The 25,089-nt window shown below is 38.8% G+C and overlaps 1 protein-coding gene across 8 annotated transcripts in view; it reads right to left on the bottom strand.

The window, feature by feature from the left end:
- smtnb (smoothelin b) overlaps positions 1 to 25,089 on the bottom strand; it is a 112,637-nt gene that overhangs the window by 8,004 nt on the left and 79,544 nt on the right. For 5 of the 8 annotated variants that reach the window (XM_028457191.1, XM_028457194.1, XM_028457192.1 and 2 more), the window contains 9 exons: positions 20,036 to 20,109; positions 5,965 to 6,147; positions 5,655 to 5,730; positions 5,009 to 5,074; positions 3,718 to 3,897; positions 3,541 to 3,600; positions 1,922 to 2,003; positions 1,665 to 1,844; positions 175 to 301 (listed from right to left, as the gene is read on the bottom strand). In XM_028457191.1, the coding sequence (XP_028312992.1) occupies positions 175 to 301; positions 1,665 to 1,844; positions 1,922 to 2,003; positions 3,541 to 3,600; positions 3,718 to 3,897; positions 5,009 to 5,074; positions 5,655 to 5,730; positions 5,965 to 6,147; positions 20,036 to 20,109 (1,028 nt within the window). The remainder of the gene's footprint in view (positions 1 to 174; positions 302 to 1,664; positions 1,845 to 1,921; positions 2,004 to 3,540; positions 3,601 to 3,717; positions 3,898 to 5,008; positions 5,075 to 5,654; positions 5,731 to 5,964; positions 6,148 to 20,035; positions 20,110 to 25,089) is intronic. The other 3 variants (XM_028457197.1, XM_028457199.1, XM_028457196.1) reach the window with 2 other exon arrangements.

Raw genomic sequence — 25,089 nt, 5'->3', positions numbered from 1 at the left:
ATATTACTGTAAATAATGTCGTACTGCAACCCCCATCATATTTTATCTACAACTTGTGTGATAATTTACAAAAAGCCCTGTTTTTTCTGTATCTTTTGCTTTAAACAAAATCTTCCTGTGGGCCGGACTAGATGCTCTGACGGGCTGAACTTGACTTTGACACGTGTGATTTACCTCATATGAACGGGTTTTAGCGCGACACCAGTCCAGCAGCATTTGTTTGATGGAGTTGGCGTTGGGAACACCGAAGCTGGTCGAACGCTGAACCTTGTTGACTTTGGCCACGGCCGGATTCCCAGGACTGAAACAAGAGGTTTGATGTAAACAATCATCATTCTATAGTTTTTTATGCCAATATTCTGTCTGCAGAGGTGAAAGTAATGGATGACAAGTACTCACGTTACTGTAATAGAGTTGCTTTTCTGGGTACTTGTACTTTTTTGAGTATATTTCTAAGTCAGTTATTGTATTTGTACTTAAGTATGTTTTAAAAAAAAAGTAGTCATTTGTTACATTTCTACACTCAACAGTTATGGAGTAAACAATAATTTTTTTATTTTCGTGTCTCCAGACCATTGAACATAATCCTTTTCTTAGTCGTGCCATTTCTGATCAACTCCCAGTTAGTTTTTATGGTTCAGGTTGGGTTTTATACCTAATATGTTGTTACAAACACACACATTTTTGACATTTAGAATTTAAATTAAATTTTGAATTGAATTTATTTAAAAAATAAATGTACATTCTGTCAAACATTTTATTTTATACAGATGCCTTTGTGCTAAATAAATTAAGTTACATATGTGTAAGATTTGGTTTCTTCCTTTATAAGTTTATACATGAGAAAATAACTAGTAACTTTTCAGGGTTGGGGTCAATTGTAATTGGTGGAACTGACAATTAATTACAATTATGACAATTATAATTGAAATCCTAATTCAAAAAAATCTGTTGTAAATGAGTTCAGGTAATTTACTTTGTAATTGTTATTGTCATGAACATTTTATAAAAACTGTCTTTTATGATGTAATTAAATGCAAAACTGTTAAACTATGTTATGGTTCCATGGTTTACACATAGACATACGTAGTTAACAATTATTAAAATATGTTTCATGTTAAGTTTACCTATTAGTTCACTTCAGGATAATTTTACCATTAACAAAATATAAATCTCGGGCTATACTGACACCAAAATTATTAATACCAATATTTTCATTGATTAGGAAGCCTAACAAGAAAACCAAGAGATGAGAAACAAATTAGATGATAAATAATATGTTTTAGTGTATTTTACAGCTGATTTAAGACATGGGTCAAATTGAGCCGTTATCATAAGAGATGCTAACAGAAAGCTAACACAAGAGGAAGGTTATGTTTAATGGGATTATTTATTATAGGCTCAGTAATTGGGATTATTTGCGATTGGACTTTCGTAATTGAGGAACGTAATCGTAATTGACTTTGAGGTGAAAAATAATTATTGTAATTGGAAAAAAAATGTAATTGACCCAAACCCTGACTTTTACTTTGAGTATTATTTAATTGAGCTACTTTTTACTTGTATTTGAGTATTTTTTGTATGACTTACTTGTACTTGAGTATAATATCAATAAACTAACAGGACTTCTACTTAAGTAGAATACATCAGTACTTTATCCTCACCCTCCTCCCTCCTTCTCAAACTTCTCAATCATGGCTTTGCGGGCCTGCATGGCTGAAGTCTTTGGCAGCGTCTGCGCCCTCATCAGCTCTTTGCGTCTCTCAGCCTGTCGTCTCTCTACAGCTGCCAAACCACCACCACCTCCTCCCCGTGAGGTAGTGTCGTCTTCCCTATCGAACACACTGAGGGAGTGGCATGTATCAGTGAGCAGCAGGGGGAAGGGTTTGATACTGAAGATGCTCATTGGTTCATAACTTACCTGCCAACTTTTTTGGTTGTGTTAGATGATGAGGAGGAGGAGGAGGATGAGTAGCTGTACGATTTGGACTGGACCGTTCCTCCTGAAAGAAAACAAACATATGAAGTTATAAAAGCTACTTGTGAGATGACTGGTGCATTCTGGGAAGTGGGGTGACCAAACGTCCAATGTTTCTCATTATTTCAATGCTTCAGAGCTTTATAGAAGGTTTATATGAGATTTTTCAAGGACAGATAAAATTGTTATAAGACATAATATCTTTTAAGTCTTTCTTATAAAGAGAGAAACTTATTTATCTACTATATTGTATTTTGCAATCAAGGTAAGTAAAAAAACTGTCATGTACTTTGTGTATGCCGAGGTCGGCCCAAGCTTTTTGAAAGTCAAGCTATGGTCACCCTATGGCACATGTGTCCAACTCAAGGCCCAGGGGCCAAATCCTGCCCTTTAGACCCTCCAGGAAGGTAAAAATAAAAAAGAAAAAACATGAATTATTGAGTAAATGACCAAATAATTCAGCTGTAGATATCTCAGCTCTTCTAAATACACACATTCAATAAAACTCTACAATATTTGGAGATTGCAATTTTCCCCACACATTTATCGCATGACTGCAGTCATTTTAAATCTCAAATTGATCAAAACCTGAAATTAATTCTCATAATTTCCCAAAATTAAATAAAAAATTCTCACAAAATCGATTAAATTTAAAAGTTAAAATCCTGCAGGGACTGATCTGTTACATATTGCTTGGATATTGTCGGCGCCTTACATACTTGGTGAAATTGTATTTGGCAATTGCAAATTGCCAAATACATTGTTATTGTAGGAGTTATTATTTTTGTTATTCGTTTGTCGTGGAACTCCTTCCAGAGTATTATTCCAGCACTAATGACACGTATGTCATCTCATAGGGGCAATGTCAAGGATGTGCAGTCAACCTTTTTTGGAGCCAAAATGTCAAGGTCAAGGTTGCGTCAACAAAGTAAGACCTCAACGACGAAGTTCAGCCAAAGCCAATACTTTTTCCCTATAACTTGGCCACAAATTGAGATAGAGTGCTCAGACTGGTACCATTGAACAACATTTCCTTTCAATGTGTGACCTTGAGCGAAAGGTTAAGAACGCCTCAGAAAAACTTGAAGCCAGAACAAAGTGAGACCTCAATGCTCTCAGGACGACAAAGTTCATCCAAAACCAAAAAAAAATACTTTTTTCCCTATAACTTGGCCACAAATTGAGATACAGTGCTCAGACCGGTACCATTGAACAACATTTCCTTTCATTGTGTGACCTTGACCTTTGCTCAAGGTCATATTTAAGGTCATGGTCAGTCTTCTGTTTTCCCTGCATTATTACTTTCAATTTAATTAGTAAATATAACAAACTTGTCACCAAATCCAGATACAGGTTGTAATTTTTGCCATTTTTTTTTCAATTTTCAATTGCCAAATATGTATTTGCCTGGCGAATACAGGTCTTGCTAGTTATTGTTGAAATTGCTTGTTTTTCTGCCTAAAATCTGTGGCCCACTTTATATCAAACTACTTAGTATTTGGCTCCTGAACTAAAATGAGTTTGACACCCCTGTTCTATGGGAAGTAAACAAAGCAACTCACTGTCTGTTTTCTGCACATAACTGGCCTCGACAACCGTGCGTGTTGATCTCGTCCCATCGTCTGAAAACACAGAAAATAACACAACTTTGATGCCAGAAAAAGGCCATTTTATGACAGTCACAGATTGTTTCGTTCTTTTATTATTTTAATTTAGGGGAGAAACAGGAGTGTAACTACCAGACTGGGCAAAGCGGTTTGTTTTAGTGACTTGGCTGAGCGTTGAACCATCGACTGACTTCTCCACCTTCCTCATCACCACCTCTCCTGCTCCGACCCCAGCGCGACTCTTCTGCGATCGCTCGTCTCTCTCCTGCCGGAGCTCCTGGAGCCGGTTCTCGCGCTCCTTTTCTCTCTGGTCTGTAGGAGAGAAAGGAGAAACACAGAAGTCCATCAGTGAAAAAAAAAAATGGAGAAGTGCCTCAAAGATGGGTTTAATCAGGGCTTCCAGATTTACAGTATTTTTTTTTTTTTTTTGTCCCACAAAACTGCAAAATGGATTCTCCTGGTGTTCACAAGCACCATAATCCATCTTGTACTGTTCCCGCCTTTGCCTTTCGAAACCGAACACGAGCTTAGAGGAGAGATTGGCAGACGAGCTAGGAAAGAACTGTGGGAAATGTAGGATTTTACTGGAAACTGCTACGTGGCGGTGAGCCCAAGTATGTTTGAGCCTTAAAGTGACACATATTGTGCAGCTGTTTGTTAATAAATGTGTCTGTGTGGCATTTTGCATCAGCAAACTTAACCCTGAATTGTCTTACTGGTCAGACTTGATTGAGTTAAAAACAGCCAAGATTTATATTGTATATCGTCAATTCGAGAAAAAATATTGAGATATGAATTTTTGGGCCATATTGCCCAGTCCTAGCAAGTACCCAAACTCGGAAGTTTCGGATTTCTCTGCTTCACACACACACACACACACACACACACACACACACACACACACACACACACACACACACACACACACACACACACACACACACACACACACACACACACACACACACACACACACACACACACACACACACACACACACACACACACACACACACACACACACACACACACACACACACACACACACCTGACTGCATGTAGAGGCTGTTTACGTGTGGATGGATGACATCATACCATTGACACATAGACAACCTGTCTCTCCCAGACAGAGTGGAAACACCCTGGATTTAACAAGGTTTCATCAAACGTGTTACAGCACATCAAAGTATGGAAACCCATTTGAACATAAATTGGGTATACTATTAACTGATATCACCGATATCAAATTTTATGCTTAAGCAGTTTTCCATATCAAAGTGACTTCAGGACTCATGCAGAAACAAACCAAACTGTGATATTTTATCCTGTATTGTCTATTATTTGACTCTAAAGAATTCAAACATGGCTGTGTCCTTACAATGACAGGAAGGTGCACACAAAAACAAATGCAAGCAAGTCTCACTTGTTATTGCACACTGCACACCACCTGTCCTACCTATTTCCTCCTGAGTGCAGCCCAGCATGAACTCTGGGGGGGGAAGATAAAATAGCACAATAACGGTCATAGAAATTAAAACTTATTTGATCCTTTGACAGTTTTGTAGAAATCAACAGTCAAACAATGATGAGTGAAAATGAAACAAATCTAACTCAAAGCTTTGGCAGCCATCAAACTCAAGGCTCGGGGGCCAAATTCGGCCCTTTGGAGCGTCTAATTCGGCCCACAGGAGTAAGTAAATACTGTATGACAGAGAAAGCATGAATCATTGTATACATGAAACTCAACCATACTTGCAGGTGCTCACAGTTTTACCAGTGCTTATATAGCACGATTGCAGTCATTTTCCTCACATTACGAGATAATATTTCCCTTAATTAAATAGAAATTGGTCACAAAATCTAAGAAATTTAAAGTGAAGATCCTGTTGTGACTGATATCCGTCACTTATTGCTTGGATATTGTCGGTTTCTTACATATTTTGTATTTTATGTATACGTAGAAGTGTAAACTGTGGCACAATAATGGGGAAATAAATTTGGCCCCTGAACTAAAATGAGTTTGACACCCCTGCATTAAACACTTTCTGTTGTAAATGACAACGTGTTACCTCTCTTTCTCTTTCGGAGGTCTCTCATGGCTGCACGGATCATCTTTCTCTCCTCAAAATCCTTCGACTCATCGAGCTATAAAAAGTAAAAAAAGGGAGGAACACAAACAATAAAGTGTTGTTTTCTTTGAAAAAGCCAAACCGGCCCAAATTCTATTTATACCTAAAGTTTTAACAATGCTGACACAATGAGCAGAGCAGCGGGTTTTCCAAACACAGCAGGAAAACAGTTTCAACATTGATGCACACACTTCCTGCATGAATAGTGTTCCCGTGTTGAGTGCTTTTCATTGTAATTTGTTAAAAATACCATTTTGTCGAGGAGCTCCTCATCCTCGATCGCAGCCAGCTGCTCGGCGGTCAGTTTCCCGGCGTGTTGGGCAGGTTTAGCCTGAGCACTGGAGCCGTTGGGGATCGCTGGGACGTGACAAACCTGGACGGAGGGTCCAGCTGTGAACACTGGCTCAGACGCAACAATGGGCTCCGTCTCCATCTGTACAAGAAACACAACAAACAACACAGCATGAGCATCTGCATCTGCAGACAACGATGCTGAAGGTTGCGTTTGTTCACGCAAAGATGTTGATCGGTGCATTACAAACCGAGATATATCAATATTTTAAAACTTCACAAATTATGACAGATACAGATTTTTCCAATTCACAAAAAACTCATTCAGAATCAGTATATTGATCTAAATCTCCTCCAGTATTTAATAGAATCTTTCATGATGTAAAGTCTATCTTTGGTTAATATTTTGTCCGTTAAAGCTGCAGTATGTATGTTTTTTTTTTTTGCTTCATAAGTTCAAAAACCCATATTCACTTTTGAACATGTTATAATTCAAAGTGTTCTGAAAGGACAGTGCACTTTTACATCTTCTCTGGGCTCTATAGATGACGTTTTCAAATCCAGGAGCGTGACGTGACCTTTCAGCCAATCAGAGATCTTTTTACAAGCAGAGTGCTCCATGAGCTGTTTTTAGGGTTACTTTTGGCAGCCCGACTAAAGTCGTCACATCTTCTGTAGTAAAAGTACAATGGCGGACTTCCCAGAAGGAAAAGTCTCCATTGCGGCGTTCGACAATGGTTACACAGCAAAGCTAGAGAAAAGAGATAACAGTCTGAAGGAAAACATACTCGGATAGAACGGAGAGCAGCACGGACTCGTAGCGAATGTCCGTAACTGCGCGCTGTCTGCCCCACATACTGGTTTCGAATGAATAGTGAGAACAGACGGAATAAATCACATGTAAAGCTAAGAGAAGCATTTCCAAGGTGGAGATGACAGACACAATTCATTTGCAGTCTGGATGTGGAGTGGTGTGGGTCTGACCAGCAGCTGGCGCCACATGTGTGAACTTTGAAGCGAGGCAGGAACTCACGCCAGCAGCCGCAGTAACTACAGAGTGATACGTGCATTCATGTCAGAGTCTCTAAAACACCAGAAAACTCAACACAAGATAAAGTCCCTTCATTTGTCACTAGTCTCTATTGAGAAAAAAAGTTGCTAAGAGCTCCACAGTTGTGCGCGTTCACGCTAAGGAACAATAGGTTTAGAAACAGGGAGGAGGGGGGGGAGGATGGTTGTTTCTACACAAGTCTCATGATTCTATATACTGCAGCTTTAAGAGCCTTTGATTTAATCATGCTAACAGACAAACAAATAAATAAATGCTGGTGAAAATATCACCTCCTTGGCAGAGGTCAATATAATAACTGGTGTCTGATATTTAACAAGTAATAAGCACTGGGGAAGCTCTTCTTAAAGGAATGTTTTAAACACATCGATGCAACAATGAAATGGAGCATGCATTTCCTGCCCTCTAATGGTTACCCACTGATGCAGTAGGACAGTGGAAGTGAGAGACTGACCAGTGACAAGATCCAGATTAAGAGAGTAAACTGTTGGAGAGAAGAGCCATATGACAAAACAATAACATTTTGACAGCATTTTCAGAGGGACCATAAATTGTAGAGAAAATGCCTCTGGATATATTCATTCATTCCACATAAATGCCAGTGGCCGTGTGCTTTTGATATGAGTCTAAATCCAGATTTAGCTCGGACAGCTGGGCCTGTCGTTAGTCCTCATCCTCCTCCTCTTCGTCAATGATGATGAGAGGCCCCACAGTGAATCCAGGTCTAACCAAAGAGGGGACAATGAGCAGCAAACGTAGAGCTCTGTGAAGCAACCTCAGAGTTCAATCTATAAAACCAGCTGCACTAAGGCACTTGAAGAATGTTTTGGGACAACACAGAAAAAAACAAGTCTGTAAGTCATCCAGTGAGGGAACGTAAATATGGAGAGAAACTTCAGTTTGAAAAGCCTTCAGTAAAGTGTCCAGCATCTGAGTAACTGTGGCATGAAAACAATACTCTATTAGGGGTGTGCATTGGCATGAATCTGACAATACGATACAATATATCCCGATTCTAAACAATACAATATACATCACAATATCATTAATTACAAATTTCACCTTTACAAGTACAAAATGGCATGAAATACAATTTATTTTATTGGTTTTTTAAACTTGTGAGAACAAATAAATTGTAACTAACTGTAATTCAAGTACAAATATTTATCGAACTGTCAAATTATATTTTTTCAAAAAAAGTTTAACTTTTGCTTCTACAACAGATTGTGATTCTGTTAAGTTCTTAAAGTTTTCAAGTAACTAAATACATCTATAAAAGTGTCCAGTATGTTTCATGAAAATAAAGTGCAACCAACTTCCAGCTAAAATGCACTGAGGAGTGAGGCAGCAGGGGGGGGGCGAGCGAGGCGCCTGTAAGAGGCTGCACGTGCGCCCCCCCCCCCAGAGGCTGGCTGCAATCCTTCCCTGCCCACGTGCTATGTTCACAAATTTTGTTGTGATTGTGTTTTTTGGTGCCTTTTTTGTGCTGAGGAGTTTTTTTCCTAGTCCCACACTGTGGAGCATAGTTTAGGACCTGCCTTTTCCCCCCTTTCCTTTCCTCCTGTTTTCAACTTTTCATCTAAACGTGATGGCACCGCAGATGGCTGCCTTGGTGTGTTGGTGCGCATGTTCTTTGCACCAACTGCCAAGTTAAATTTCTTGTGCGATTTTAAACTGTACTCAGCGAATAAAATCCTAGGTAGTTTAACAAGGTCTGATGTGATTCACTGACACCTAGTGACCTATTGTTTACATGCTATGCATATGTCGGCACAATTACATGATTTTTTACATTAAAATAATTATTTAAAAAATTGATTTGGATTGATATGATATTTGCGCGCTGGAATAATGCGATATATCACCAAGTCGATTTTTTCTTACACCCTTGCTCTCTATAGTAGAAAAACTAGCAGTCATACCCTGCTTTGACCTGAATTACAGTCAAATTATGAGTAAGGCAAAGAGGATGGAGCTCATGCTACACAAAGACAGATTTTATCACACCTGTCTGCTTCACTGGGAGGATTAACACTGAAGAGAAGTCAGTCAGCTATAATTAAGTAGTTGATTGGTCGACCCAGTTGTCTGAACCGGATTAAGAAGAAGTCGACCTCTGGATGGTGGTGGACTGATTAAAAGATAATGTTCAAAGGCTCACTTTTCCCAAAAATATCACCAGAGTTAACAGAGCTTTCCTAGTAAAACATCAAGCCTCATCAACTTGTATTTAGGGCAAAATCATTTTACAGGCTGGTATTAGATCAATCTGTCCTCAGGGAAAATAAGAGTATTTTCTTTAAATTAACAAAATGGTGAAAACAATTTAAAGCAATACAAACACCAATAAAATACTGCTTCTTATTTATTGCCTGGACCTTTAATTAACAACTCTACTTATTTATTAAAGTAATCATTAAGACAACAAAAAGTCTCAGTTGTATCTATCAAAGTTACTTGAAAAGTTCCTTATCATTGATTTTAGATGAAGGTGCTTTTAGTTTCATTATATAAGTAATTATTGCATTTTAAGATCACACGACAGAGTGGAGGGTTAATGGGTTAATGTTTTGTTTATTCAGACAACATTTTTCAGGTAATTTACTTTGATCTCCCGATATGTCTTCTTCAGAGACATCTACTGATTGCTTTGATGTGTCCTTTTGAGTTTTTGTCTGGGCGTGGCCAGCCTGAGAGAACACAAGTAAATTTCCTGAAAGCTCAACACATTATTTTAAAAAAGAAGACAAAAGGAACACGCTGCGGAAGAGTTGATCGTGACAATGAGCTCAAATTTTACAGAAACTAGTGATGCACGATAATATTGGCACATTACCGGGCGATATTTTCTTAAACTGAAGTATCGGACATTTGGCCATTCTGCAGATATAATAACCAATAAAATGACAGGCCATAGACATCATATACGTAGACGACTCATTGGCTGTGGATATCTGTCATGTATTGTTTGGAGATTGTTGGTGACTTACATATTTTATATATCATTTAAATGTGAAAATGCAAACTAGGGCACATTAACATTGAAAGTGGTTGTTTTCCAGCCTAAAATCCTTGGATCACTTGAGATCAACTTGCTCCGTATTTGGCCCCTGAACTAAAATGACTTGCTTTAAGAGGTGACCAAAAGGACAGACGTTACGCAGCAGCACGTAGACCTGCACTGCACTGACAACTGAGTTATGGGGTCGTGGTCTGAACCGTTAACAGAAAGCCGTACCGTGTTGCTCAGGGAGGAAATGTTTGCCATCAGAGAAGGAGCAGAGAGGGAGCGGCAGGCTGCAAAGGTCGGAGGGTGGGGGACGGCCGAGGGCTGTGACATCTCACGTGTGCCGTTCCCGCTATTAAGAGAGTCCTGGAGGCACGATGGAGATTCCTGGACTACGCTTGGCTGACTCAGCAGAATAGGGCTAGCAGGTGTGTCCCGGGAAGCGCTCAGTGAAGGATCCTGGAGAGTCCGTGATGGAGCCTCCTGACCTGTGCAGGATGGGGTGTCACTGGGAAACATTTGGTGCAGGTCTGGATCCGGTAGTCCCATGGCCTCACAAAGGGCCTCTACTTGCCTCACTACCTTCTCCTGCTGAAACCGGAGCCTGAGGTTCTCCTCCTGGAGTTTTGCCAGGGCCACGGCCAGAGGAGACACCTGAGCCACGGCCGCCTCCAAACGGGCATCCATTTGCTTTCCGAAGGCCTGAAGGTCGCAGTGGATCTCCCCGACTGCACAACGCAATCTTAACTCAAATTTCTGTTCGCCAAGCTGCTCCTCTTCTTCCTCATCTTCCTCCAGAGCCAGCAGGTCACCAATGACCTCTTCTAGGCCCGACTCTGCACAAGCACTACTAGGGCTGCACAAAGCCTCTGAATCCTGTGAGGCCGGAGTAAAGTCCAGGTTTACCCCAGGCATGGCTAGTGTTACACAGCAACAACCTTTTTTAGCTGAAATCCACTAAAACGTCCAGTAAATTAAAGCCCCGGTCGGAGAGGTCAACAGGTTGTTGTCTGGGTCTTTGTTAGACAAGTGGGTGCCGCTCTCTCTCCGTCTGCGGGAGACCTTCCCAAACAATGCCTGTCCTTTATACCCACAGCAAATCTCCCCTCTTGACAGGCCAATGGCCTGACAGCCAGTCAGCATGCTGGGAATTCTGTTTCCCACACATGCCCCACCCGCTTCTTTCCAGGTGCCCTGGACGTGTATATTTATCTCCTGTCCCGACATATTCCACTGAGCCAGTCATTCCTGAGGCACTAGTGGAGGTGATGGGGGTTGATGAGGGTGGGGGGGCTGCACACATAACAATGTGAAACACTCGCCCCTCCCTATTTAACTTTCCATGTATTTATCCCTCATCTTTCACACCAAGGCTGGCAGTAACAGGGGCTTAGACCACAGAAGTAACAGTTAAGATGGTCCATATTAACAGAGCTAAAAGGACAGTTCATTGGCTTCTTTTTCTGTTTTTCAGAATCAGAAAGGTTTTTATTCACCTAGTACAGTTTAAAAACAGTACTAGGACTTTAACTTGGTAGTTGCTGCGAAGAACAGAAAAAGAACAAACAAACAAACTGGGTAAATATCTCTTTAGGCCAAGGGTGACAAACTCATTTTAGTTCAGGGGTCAAATACAGATCATATGTTAAGGTTATAGTTCCAGGAAGATTCATTTTGTCTTCTTTTTGAAAAGTATGTTAAGGTTTTGTTTGCGCAGACAAGGTTTTTCAGGAAATTTAAATCTCCTGACATGTTTCGACAGACAGCAGCCAAAAAAACCTTAACTTAACATACTATTAAAAAAGAAGACAAAATTAATCTTGGTGGAACTATTACACGGAATTCGAGTGAAACTTCAAAGAAAGCATCAAAGGCGATCAGCAGAACCCATCTGAGGAAGACTGGCAGTTGACAGTCGAAACATGTCGGTAGGTAAACATTTCCTGAAAAACCTTGTTTGAATAAACTAAACCTGATCTTAAGATATGCTAAAGTTTCATTTATTCAGACAACTTTTTTTTTTTTTTAAATCAGAAAATCTACTTTGGTCTCCTGACATGTTTCGACTGTCAACTGCCAGTCTTCCTCAGAGGGGTTCTGAGGAAGACTGACTTGTTTGAATAAATGAAACCTTAACATTTTATTCAAAAAGAAGACTAAATAAAGTTGCTTGAATCAAACACAGATCAATTTAACCTCAATTGAGCCACAGATTGCATGTGAGAAAATTAGCTATTTCAGCATAATGTGCCCAAGTTTGCACTCCCTGCTGGATCTTCACTTTAAATCCTTGATTTTGTGAACAATTTTTTTTCTTAAGGAAAAAATGCAGAATTTTTGAAAGAATTTTTAGAGGTGCTTATATTTCTCCACCTGTTTGACTCCTGGTCATGGCCGAGGCAAGCAAAAAGTATAAAACTGCTTCTGAGGAGGCTAAGAAGAGACCTGGCCTCCGCGCCGACCCCCGGCGAAGGGGGCCGACGACGGTGGCGAGGCCAGGGAGTAGGGGAGGAACGCTACCGACGCGGCAAAGAGGGTCGAGTGCCGGGCCTCCGGCGGCGAGGAGAGGAGGGCAGCAGCAGCAGCTGCTCCTCCAGCCGTGGCGCGAGCCCAGCCCCTCTTCACACCCCAGCCTGACCGACCCAGCTCTTAGAGCCAATCCTTATCCCAAAGTTACAGGTCAACTCCTGTCTGCATACACAGTCAAAAGACAAGGGAGGCTGGCCTGACTGACTGACTGTTGATTTTTGCGACAGTGCTGCGAGGCTTGTGGCCACTAGAGGCACTTGACATGAAAGTTACAGGTCTTGGGCTCCTAGTGGCCAAAAGTTACACAGTGTGCCTTTATCGTCCCTGTGAAGGGCCAACCTTTAATTCTGTGAATTCAAATTTCATGGAAAGATTTCAACTTTCTGCTGGAGATTTCTTCTTCCCACTGTAGCTGATGCATGTTTATGTGGAATCGTTTTTTCCTTAATAATTGTATATTTTGTGATGAGCGCTACAAGATGACTATTGTTGTAAGTAGTGCTAACTTTGAAAGTTCACATAATTTTGCAACCCTACTCGTAGCCCATGCAGAGCCAACAAAAAAGACCTGCTCTTGTTTTGCATTTCTTGCACAAAAACCAAAGATTGATTTCACAAAAAAACACTCAGAGTTGGTGCTGATGAAGCATTTTGAGACTTAAAACCTTGACATGATTCTGAGTCGGCCTTTGAGACAAAGTGTCTGAAGTCCAGCTGCTGCTCATGTTGTTACTCCAAAGTGCTTCAGTGTAAGATTAAGAGGTCTAAAGGGTGCTGACAGAAGACTGTGTACGTCCTCTCCTCTGTTAGCTGCTTGAGTACGTCCATTAAATGCATACCACAAATGTCTTGGCCTTTTGCCCTCCTCTCTGGGAACAGGAATGGTGCTGTACATACTGTACCTATGAATGTACAGTGTAAACACTAGCGCAAAGCTACACACAACAATGGGATTAACTTGGAAACATCTGGAGGCTTTTGTGAAAAGCGACAGAACTCTAAGGGAGTTTTACCTGAAGATGCTTTTTCCTTTCCTCTGTATCAGGTAACATCTAGTACTACCAGATACACTGTCATGGATGGTTAACTCTCACACATGGGCTAGCTAGAACAGTGGTTCTCAACCTTTTCAGCCCATGACCCCCAAAATAAAGACTCCAGAGACCAGAAACCCCCACTGTAGCTGAAGGTGGTTGAACACAGACATGAATATTGAAGAACAGTCATGTGGAGACAGGACCATCTATAAAGGTGAATAAAGGGGAGAGATTTTTGGGGCCCATCCATAAAGTCAGCAAAATTATGGTCCATTGTTCTATGAATCTGTGATAACCACATTTATTTATTTATCTGAATAATAATCCACTGTTATCCAGAACGTTTATTATTATTTGCACCATAGTATATAGTCATCTTAAAGTTAAAATCTTTGTTTTAATCAGAAATAAAATGGGTTAAAAGTGACCAAAAATGATGGAAAAGGTGGTGAAATGGGATTTTAAAAACCACAGAAATTGGTTGAAAGTGGCAAATAAGGATGGCCTAAAACAGACAAAAAAAGTGATAAAAATGGTTCAAAGTGTCAATATTAAAAGTGGCAGAAAAAAGTAGTTTAAACTGGCAAATAATGGGCATGACAAATCATGAATGTGGTTAAATTGGCAAAATAAGCATGAAATATGGTGAAAAGAGGTTAAAAGTGACAATAATGGGTCAACATATGTGACATTAAGTGGGAAAAGTGGTGGAAAGGATTTATAAGTGCTGAAAATGTGTTGAAAGTGAAACAATTTTGGAGAAGCGGCAGAATTTGGAGTAATGTAGCAAAACTGCATTAAAAAGAGCAAAAATATGGCAAGAAAAAGTGATGAAAAAAGGTTAAAATATGGCAAGTTTGGTGTAGTTGTAGAAAAAGGAAAAAAATAAGCAAAAATGGGCTTAAACTGTTCAAAAAAAAACCTCTAAGTTTCATAAAGGCATCTGGCGACCCCCTCCCAGTGTCTTGCGACCCCAAATGAGGTCCTGGCCGCAAGCTTGAGAACATGACCTGGAATACATGTGTCCGTTATCCTAAAAGCTTTGACTTCACAACTAGGATTCAAGATTAATTGTGTCTAAAAAGACATTCATTCATGATATACAAGGCCAGCAGTCAGAAGTGTTTAAAATGACAAAAGTCAGCAGCGGTCCCAGATTTTCAGAGGTCACTGACGTGGAAAAACTGGAAAAGTCTGGCCTTTAAGGAACATAAAGGGAAAGACAAAAAAGGTTTTTGTTTCATCACACATGATCACAGAAACGGCACTTTTCCACAAAGAAGCAAAAGTAGCTGTGCAAAGAAATGGAGTCTAATAAATACTTTGGAATGTACGTTTCATCCAAAAAGCAAAGATATAACAGACAAGTATGTGTGCCTTGACTACAATAGTAAAATATAAATCAAAATGTGTAGATATTTTGTTCCTAGTGATTGATTTTTTGACAAAAACCTGATCAACTTGGTAACAGTGTGCTAAATATTGTAATATTCCAGAGCTTATACTTCCTATCCAAGGGTACAACTTCCTGAGTGTATAATAAGTACAATATTTTTGCAGCACACAAATATAGGCTTTTTATGAGAATTAAATATTGGAATTAACCAGAAATTGGGAGTAACTTTAAATAATTGATAATGATATTTTAGATGATCCCAACTATATCTAACATCCCTGTCAAGGGGAATCACAGAAGTGGATTAGGGCCAACTTTGATGATGAAAATAACTGGGCAAATCAAGAATAAAGTTGAAATGTTGAGATTAAAGTGGAAAGTAAACAAAAACAACTAAAAATACAACATTGTGATAAAAGTCAAGTGTTTGCTAATAAAGTCAAATCTACAGAAGCTGACTAGGGCCAATTCACCATATACGACAACAGTCCCCATCCAAACTGGCCCTAATCTGTTTCTGTAGCACCTCAATAGCCACAGAGAGACAGAAGGCTCCACCTCTTCCAAACTTCACTGGTTTTTTCTTGTAATACTGTATCTCTTCACAGTCCTTAAAGACATTACGCCATGTTTATGATCTAAAAAAGAAAGAATCTCTTTGTTGTTAAACCCAACTTTGAATTATAGTTTAACGCATTCATTGATACACTGTATTTTGTAGATAGCCACGATCTGCTTTGTTGTCATATGGTGAATTGGGCCTCGTCCGCTTCCGTAGCAAACCTTTGACTTTTCACAATATTTTATTTTGAGTTCATTTTTGAAATTTCATCTTTAATCTCAACATTTCGACATTATTCTCAATTTTGAGTATTCTTGATTTGCCCAAAATTATTCTCATTATCAAAGTTGGGCCTAATCTGCTTGGGTAAAAATTTCCCATGTTAAGGGTCCAGCTTTCAAAATTCCCAAAATTTTGCAACCCTCTTTGAAATGTAATGAATTTTGATGCAGTCGTATTTTCTCCAAACTCTTTCTGTTCGCTAAAGTCAACATACGTTACAAACTTGTTGTGTAATCACTGCATGTGTCACGGAATGATTGTATCTTTATCCGTGCAGCGTGACAGGTGGTCTTTAGCGGTGCTGCGGCTGTAATCTCTATGACTTTTGGAAAGGCCTGTTGCGCTGTCGTCACTCTGGTTATGAACCCATGGCATTATTCATATTTGTGTTGAAAGCTGAGGGCCAGCATGGACAAAGATGAGCAGTGGCAGCTGTGATCACTCACTGGGGCAGGGAGCATCATCAAAAACACTGCAAACATCTCCCTATTAATGCTGCTTTTATTATAAATATAAGGAGATGCTTTGAGCTTCTTTCCATCATTTACATCCTTAAAACTACTCACTCTCACATTGATTCGAAGTTAATTTACTGTAAAATGTATTGTATTGGATCCTAACTGGTTTTATTGGGGCGAAAATAATACATTTAGGTAAATCTGAGAGGTTTTACGTGCTGAGGTTAGACCACCAAAGAGAAATCCAGACCACCCAAACAGATCAAAGTCTGATACAGGAAGCACTGCGGTCAAATCGACAAAAATCAACAGCAACATGCAAGAAAGGCTGATATAAACACGCATAATGTTGCGTATCTGCACACAGATGCACTCTCTATGAAGAGAAGGGAGGATATTTTAGGACAAATTCCTGTCTGACATGTTAACTACAAGCATCAACCTTTACAACAGGTTGTCTGTAGAAGATATATATATATATATATATATAGAGTAAGTGCTCCAAACCAACAGGGTCTGCTGCTGGTTTTACAACCTCATTAACTGACTCAGGCTCAGGCTTTGTGAGGTGAAACTGCATCAGAAATAGCAGCTTAGGTTAAGTGATGAAAAGAGAAAAAACACTCCGTGTCAGAGAACCGTGCAGCGTATTGATAAAAGCATTACTGTGTAATCACGGTTAGAGCAGCTTCACCAAGTTTTGCTTCTAAATGTTCAGCTTTGAAGAAACTGGAAAGGCAGGATTTTTTACTATTAATTGTAACGTGCTTTTGTGCTAAAAACTGATCTTGTCCAACACAAAATGTCTGATATTTACTGATATAAAGAGTAACCACTAACCTGATTTTAGGTCACATAATATACCTCTCCATAGAAATAACAGGCTCAGGGTACTTTTGATATGATGCAAAACAAACATAAGAAATAAGAAAACTTATTTAACTTCAGTAACAGAAAAAGTGCCATATTCTTTTTTTTATAACAGGTTGGCTCAAACTTTACATATCAATTTTTCAATTTTGGGAGAAAAAACAACACTGATGTCAATTTATGTCACATTTTATGGCTAATATCGGGCCGATAATATTTCCCATCTCTATTAAAAATGAGTTTGACCTTGCTGACATTTTCTTGACGGTTCAAGCTCATCAAGCAAAAGTCATCTTAAAGATGTAAGTCCTTATTGTAAACAGAAATGAAATGGTTTAAAGTGACCAAAAATGATAAAAAAAAAAAAAACGGTGGTCAAATGGGATTTTAAAAACCATAGAAATTGGTTAAAAGTTCCAAATTAGAATAGCCAAAAAACAGACAGAAAAAGTGGTAAAAAAGGGTTCAAAGCGTCAATATTGGCTTAAAAGTGGCAGAAAAAAGAAGGAACAATTAGTTTAACCTGGCAAATAATGGAGATGACAAATCATGAATGTGGTTAAATTGGCAAAAATAAGCATGAAATATGGTGAAAAGAAGTTAAAAGTGACAATAATAATAATGGGTCAACATATGCAACATTAGGTTGGAAAAGTGGTGGAAAGAGTTTATAAGTGACAAAAATGTTTTGAAAGTGGAAAAAATGTGCAGAAAAGAAGAAGTGGCAGAAATGGGAGTAATGTTGCAAAAATACATTAAAAGGCGCAAAATATGGGAAGAAAAAGTGGTGAAAAGTTTGGGTGTAGTTGCAGAAAAAGGGTAAAAATGATTAGAAATTGGCTCAAATTGTTCATAAAATATTCTTAATTTCTTAAAGGCATCTAGCGACCCCCTCACAGTGTCTCGCGACCCCAAGGTTAAGAATCCTGCTGTAAAGAAGCTGGTAATAGTCTACTACCTAATGCAGCAAAATTACCAACAACGCCTTCCGAGTCCCATCCCTGATTTTAAAGACCAAACAAATACATTACCTGCATGCTAGGACAGTTCTGGAGTCAGTCAGGAATAAATATCACCTGCAGAATATCTAGCTTCTCATTTTTTTTTTTTTTAACATCAAAAAGCAAGGTTATACTTTTTGTTTCAGCATCTTTGTGTTTCCAACCCAAGTCACAAGGACGCCTTAAATCCACCCTGAAGCCTGTCGGAGCCTCCTCCCAGCTCCTTGATCACATAACCAGATTAGCACAGCGCGCCTCGCTGCAGGGGGACGCGCCGCCATTAAAAAGTGAACAGGATATCACCACTTGTCCCATCACAGTTGTGATCCCTCACTTTCAGCTAGAAGTACACTTCCTTTCATGGACTTCGAGGAATGTGTTGAATGGGAGTTTAGCTGCGCTCCCAGATCTCAGAGGTCACAGTGAGACGGTTTGTTTGTGCTCTCGTCTCAGTCTGACAGCAATCACTTAAACACAGTCAACAAAAGGAGGACTCAGCCAATGGGAGGACACAAAGCTGCATCCTTATGTTCTATAAGAAGACAGTGATGAGATACTTGTATGGACATGTGTTCAGAGGTGAAAGTAATGGATGATAAGTACTTATGTTACTGTAATTGAGTTGCATTTAAGGGTACTTGTACTTCAGTACATTTAAAAAAAGTAAAGTAATTTATTACATTTCTACACCAAACTGTTACTGAGTAAATCATATTTTTTTGTTTTAAAATGATGAACAGACATTATAAAACTACCAAATAAATGAAATGACAGGACAACAATCAAATGCATCACATCATAGCCAACCAATCAGGTTAAACTTAATGCATGGCACCAAAACAGCATTGAATTCTGGTTATTTTCTCAGTTTTAGAGTTCATGAATGTAGCTATACTTAGAGCCTGAGAATCTTTTTTATTTGAATTTAATTCATTGGTGATATTTTATTTAAATTTAAAATTTTGACAAACCTTTTATTCTATACAGATGCTTTTGTGTAAAATAAATTTTGTTCCAATTGTGGTAGATTTGGTCTCTTCTTTTTTAAGTTTACACATGAGATATTTACTGTATGCAAGGGAACCGTGGCAAGATTTATTAGCAAAAATATACTTGGGGGGTGAAAGTAACTAGTAACTTTTTTTTTTTTTTACGTAGAGTACTATTTAATTTATTTATTTTTATATACTGTTTTATTTCAAATGAATGCAATATTACAATAAACAAAATATTTGATGCAGATGGCTTCCCTTCAGAAAAACAAAAAACAAAAAAACAATTACATATATTACTGCATACACATACTTTGTGTGTTCAAAAGAGAGTGGGTGGAAGTATACACGCATTAGTCCCGCCCCCTTTTCCTACATTACAGTTACAAATAAGGGTCATGTGTTTAAAGACGTATCCTTGATGAATCTCAGTGGGCACGGCCTGCGGAGAGTAAACCAGGAATGCCCAAAAACACCTCCTGCTTCTCTCTCCCCTCACATACCTTACAAGGACAGATGTGACTGGATACCCACTCTGTGTTTGATAAACACTGCTCTTCCCCTTCCTCTCCCTCATTTCTCTTCCACTATCCACTCTGCACTCTTCCTGGCTTGCTTTGCACAAGCCTTTATAGGTGATGGCTGTGGCAGTGAGGCAGGGAACACACACTACAGCAGCTCGATTAAGTCAGTAGGAGATGAAACAGGCGAGAGAAACCAAACACACATCCTAAACTGGGAGCGACTGGAAACAGATCAGTAATGTATGTTTGACAAACTCTGTCGGGTTTCTGTGCAGCGTGTGCCTCACGTAGCGCAGACCGTACCTTGATGGAGGGTCCCGAGGAGAAGCTGGAGGATGAGATCTTAAACGGCGTTGCTCTGAGACCGAGGGTCAACTCTGAAAACAACATGAGAACACAATGATTTAATTCAAGGAATTAAACATAAATTATTATTATTATACAATCATGGCCCGGGGGCCAAATCTGGCCCTTTGGAGCATCCAGTTTAGCCTGCAGGAGAAAGAAAACATGAATCATTGAGTAAATAAAACTCTCGGTGCTTATATATCGCAGGATCATTTTTAATGATAAACTGTTGAAAAAAAGCCAAAATTCTTACAAAATCTTTAAATTTTCCTCAAATATTTCCCTGCTGCACTGTATATATATTTATCATATGTATCCTTTAATCTCTATCTATCCTTTATTTATCCCTCATCCTTTATATTTATCATTATTATTATTGCTGGCTTGTTTCTTTGTTTTTTGTTTCGTGCACCGACTACCTAGTCAAATTCCTTGTGCTGTCTGTACTGTACTCGGCCAATAAAACATTTCTGATTCTGATTAATTAAATTGAAAATTAGGAAATTTAAAGTGAAGATCATGTTGGGGCTGATATCTGTCATGTATTGCTTGGATATTGCCGGTTTCTTAATTATTTTGTATTTTATGTATACGTAAAAGTGCAAACTAGGACACAATGATGTTGAAATTACTCCTGCATAAAATCTGTGGCTCATTTCTGAACTAAGTGAGTTTCACACCACTGGCTTAGATGCATAGGTGTGTGTGGATGAGATAATGGCCTTCAACATTGTGTTAAAATGGGTGCAAATTTGAGCTCACATTTGATCGTATGACAAGACCATTGTGTGATTTATGAAACATTCGTAACTGACAAATCCCAGCGTACAAATGATCGGGTGTCGATACATGAGGTGGCTGTTACACCCTCTTGTTTCAGAGGCCCCGCCCACTGAGGTCAACCAAGAAAAGAAGCTTTTCCAAAATGAAAATTGGCATCCTCACATCTGAGATGGAGCAAAACAAAGATGTGCTTTTTGACAATATGAAAACTGGAATTAAAGGAACACATGTAAACGCTCTGTGGAAGAGCATCAGCTACTGAACAGGTGACGTCTGACCCCCTGTGTGCACTGCAAACAACTTCACAACAAAGATCCTGGAGAGACACGGAAACATGACGTTTATATCAGCCTCAGTTGTTCGCACACTTTAGGCAATAAACATCCCATTAAAATAAGTTAACGATCGAAAAACTTAAAAAAAGTCTTAAAATAAATGTTGTCTTTTGTCTGTGTTTATTATGGATTCAGCCAATTTCACCTATAATTCATCACATTACCGATTACTGCAGCACATTTGTGAAAGTATACGGAACTATTTACATTTAACAGCATGAAGGAGGTCATATTTCCTCCGTGAGTGAACCTATGAGTTTATTAGCAGGTTTATACAGTATTCTGTGAAAGGAAAAGCAGAAAAGTGGTATCAGTAATAACGTGGGTTTTAAGCAAAATCATTTTAATTTGTACAATTAATTTTATTAATCTGTTTTATCTGTTCTGAACGTGTGTCTCTTTATGCTTAAATGAAATCTGAAGCTTGTTTAATACTTTATTCTCACACTCAGATTATCGTACACGAGGCCAAACCTGAGTCAGAATTAATAAATACCAAAGCTTGCATGAATATGGTCGAACGTAAGGCTGTGCAATAAAACAAAATTTGATTACAATTTCAATTATTACATTCAACGTGTGCAAAAGTGAACATACTTGATTTTAGGGTTTGAAGGATTTTGTTTATGGGTAAATAATATATTTAACATTGTTTTGTACAAAAAATAAATGACTTATTGGTTGACAAATAACCGTAATTTCAATTATGAATAACTTATCGTCATTATTAATTTTTCCATAATCGAGCTGCCTTAGTCGTACACACGTCGTACGCTCAGATCTGAACGTATGAACGGTTGATAAATGAGGGCCGTGATGTGCAGGTTCCTACTGTGTGGTCATTGGTGGGAACCATTAGTCAGTTACATAACCAGTGTCATAAACAACCAGAGCCACATCTCATTGGAGACAAGTGAGAAAACTTAAACAGCTTTCCTCATTGGTCTGATAAGTACGCACACGTGAGCGTTTCCTCATGTTTCCTCTTTCCACATTCAGGAGACGTTCTAGTGCTTTTTGAAAGAAAACTGAAGACACGATCAGACCCTGAGCTCACTCAGTGTGAGACGGACAGTTTCCAAAAAAGGAGCCCAAAAGCATTAAAGCAGTCTGAGCTGAGCAAAGACCATGTGACCCAAATTAGATCTCTGATTGTGTCCGGAGGGATGGGTTGGGGGGGTGCCAGGGCTTTAAATAAACTGTTTGGGTTGGAGATTGTGCGTTACCTAGAAAAGACAGCCTAGAACGCAGCAGGTGTACAGACAGTGTACAGACAGACAGACAGACAGACGGCGTGTCGGTAAAACAGACGAGAAGTCGTGCTCCATGTGCAAAAGTTCCATGTTAACAATGAACCTGTGCATGGCCAGATTCCCACTCCACCACTATCTAATAAATCCAAAAAAGGGAATTTACTGTTTTATTACCTGTATGTGAAAAATCAAACCTTCAGTAATAAATAATTCATGTTATTTCAATAAACACAAAACCCTTTTTTTCATTTCATTTGTCTGATCTGTCTAGATTTCTCTATATTCAGCCTTTTTTTCCTCCATGTTCTTCCTGAGCTCACAATGTTGCATTTGACTCTAAGGCTGTGTTCGATACTGCATACTAACGTACTACACACTCAATGAGTGCATACTGTCAACTATATACTATTAGTATGATTAAGAGGATGAGCGTTCCCACTGAAGTATACTTCCAAGTTTCCCAAGATGCATTTCAAACCTACAACGACAAAAATCTGAATCACACTGAGGCTAAATATCTCTGTTCGCCATCTTTGAAAGTTCTGAAAACATTTGAAGTGAGAAAGTGACCAAGTAGAACATCAAAATGTGCTCATTTGATCCATAAAACTTGTGTAGACACATTTGATTTCGATATTTCGGAGATTTTCAGAGACCCTCCATTATGCTACTGACTAAACTTCTGGTTAACTTCAAAATAAGAGCCTTATTTACAAAAAGGTTTAAAAAAAAAAAAAAAAAACTAATGGAAGACTAGAAGAGATGCTTTTGTTTAGAAAAAGGGACGTTAGATTTTTAGCTTAAAGCCTTTCCCAGGACCATTTTAGGTTCCACTTGCAATGCATCATGGGACAGTTGAGTATGACTAGTGTGCCCATCGTGTATACTTTTAAAATATCCCAATATAATATACTGTACATCTGGGTATTTCTCACATACTCAATCTTTCCATACTATCTAATGAGAACACACTACATACTCATTTTGACGTCAGACTTAGTATGAGTAGTACGTTAGTCTGACATTTTGAACACAACCAAAGACTGTGACAGACAAAAAGAAAGATAAAACATGAATCATTGTGTGAATTAAACTCAACAGTATTTGAAGGGGCTCACAGTTTTCCCATTGCTTATATTGCATGAGTGTAGTCAATTTTAATGTTAAAAATCTTACAAAAGCCTTTAATTTTCCTCAAATTACGGTAAATAGAAATTGGTCAAGATCTAGGAAATGTAAAGTGAAGATCCCATTGGGACTGATATCTGTCAATTATTGCTTGGATATGGTCGGTTCCTTACATATTTTGTATTTTATGTATACGTACAAGTGCAAACTAGGGAACAATAATGTTGAAATTAATCGTTTTCCCACATAAAAACTGTGGCCCACTTGAGATGAAACTGGTCTGTATTTGGCACTTGACCCTCTGTTTTAAGCTGTTAGAAAGAGAACAGTGGGCCGATTTCTCATTTCTCAGCTAAATAGAAGCAAATGTGTGTTTTCTCTGATAAAGAGAGAACAGACAATATCTGCACAGTCAAACAAACAAGCAGTGTACTGGGTGGACTGGAAAGCTTATTCATTGACCTCCACAACAACAGCATTAGCATTATAACTGGGGAGCCACTCATTGGCTCTAACAACAGAGACTGTGGTTCCTTCTCCACAACAAACACCCCACAGTGCAAGCATGACATTCAACTCTAAACCCCGACATCTGTCCCCACTTGGACATGTGCTTTGTTTCGTTTTCCTCACAGACCCCTTCTGTCATCGGCCCACTCGTGACTGACTGACTGACTGACGGTGGCCTCTTCCTACACAGGCTGGAATTCCAGCAGAATCAACAGGGTTGATTATCATCGTAGAACACAATCAGCTTCAGAGAAATAAGATTCAGGCTATAGATTGGGCCATTAACCCTTCAACGGTAAATACCGACTCATCAGAGCAAAACATACAAAATGTGTTAGTCTTTACTAATTCATATTATGAAATGCGTCTGTGATTTTCAAACAGAAATAGCTTAAAGACAAAATTCCATGAGCGTTAAAATAAACTAAGTGGTGTAAAATTAATTTATAGGTGGCTTAAATTTAACTCGTCTCTTGTAGCAGTTTGCAAACATCCTTCATTTCTAAATCAATGTGTCAAACTCAAGGCCCGGGCGCCAAATCCGGCCCTTTGGTGCATCCAATTCAGCCCGCAGGAGAAAGTAAAAATGACAGAGAAAACATGAATCATTGTGTAAATGAACAGTATGACAGTATTTGAAGGTGCTCATTGTTTTCCTGGTGTTTTTTATCGCATGATTGCAGTCATTTTCAATGTTAAACAGTTGAAAAAACTCAATATTCTGACACATTTTTCTGAAATTATTACATGAAATTTTCCTTAATTAAATAGAAATTCATCACTAAATCAAGGAAATTTAAAGTGAAGATTCTGTTGGGACTAATATCTGTCACTTATTGCTTGGATATTATCGGTTTCTTCCATAATTAGTATTTTATGTATACGTAGAAGTGCAAACTAAGGAACAAAAAAATGTGGCCCACTTGAGATCAAATTGCTTCGTAACACAAAATGCACAACTATAACAGCACATTACACTCTCACCTTAAAACAGTCAACT

Source organism: Gouania willdenowi, chromosome 9 (genome assembly GCF_900634775.1).
Source record: "Gouania willdenowi chromosome 9, fGouWil2.1, whole genome shotgun sequence".
NCBI lineage: Eukaryota > Metazoa > Chordata > Actinopteri > Blenniiformes > Gobiesocidae > Gouania > Gouania willdenowi.
Note: the sequence above shows the minus strand (reverse complement) of the source record. Positions and strands in the feature narration are given on the sequence as shown.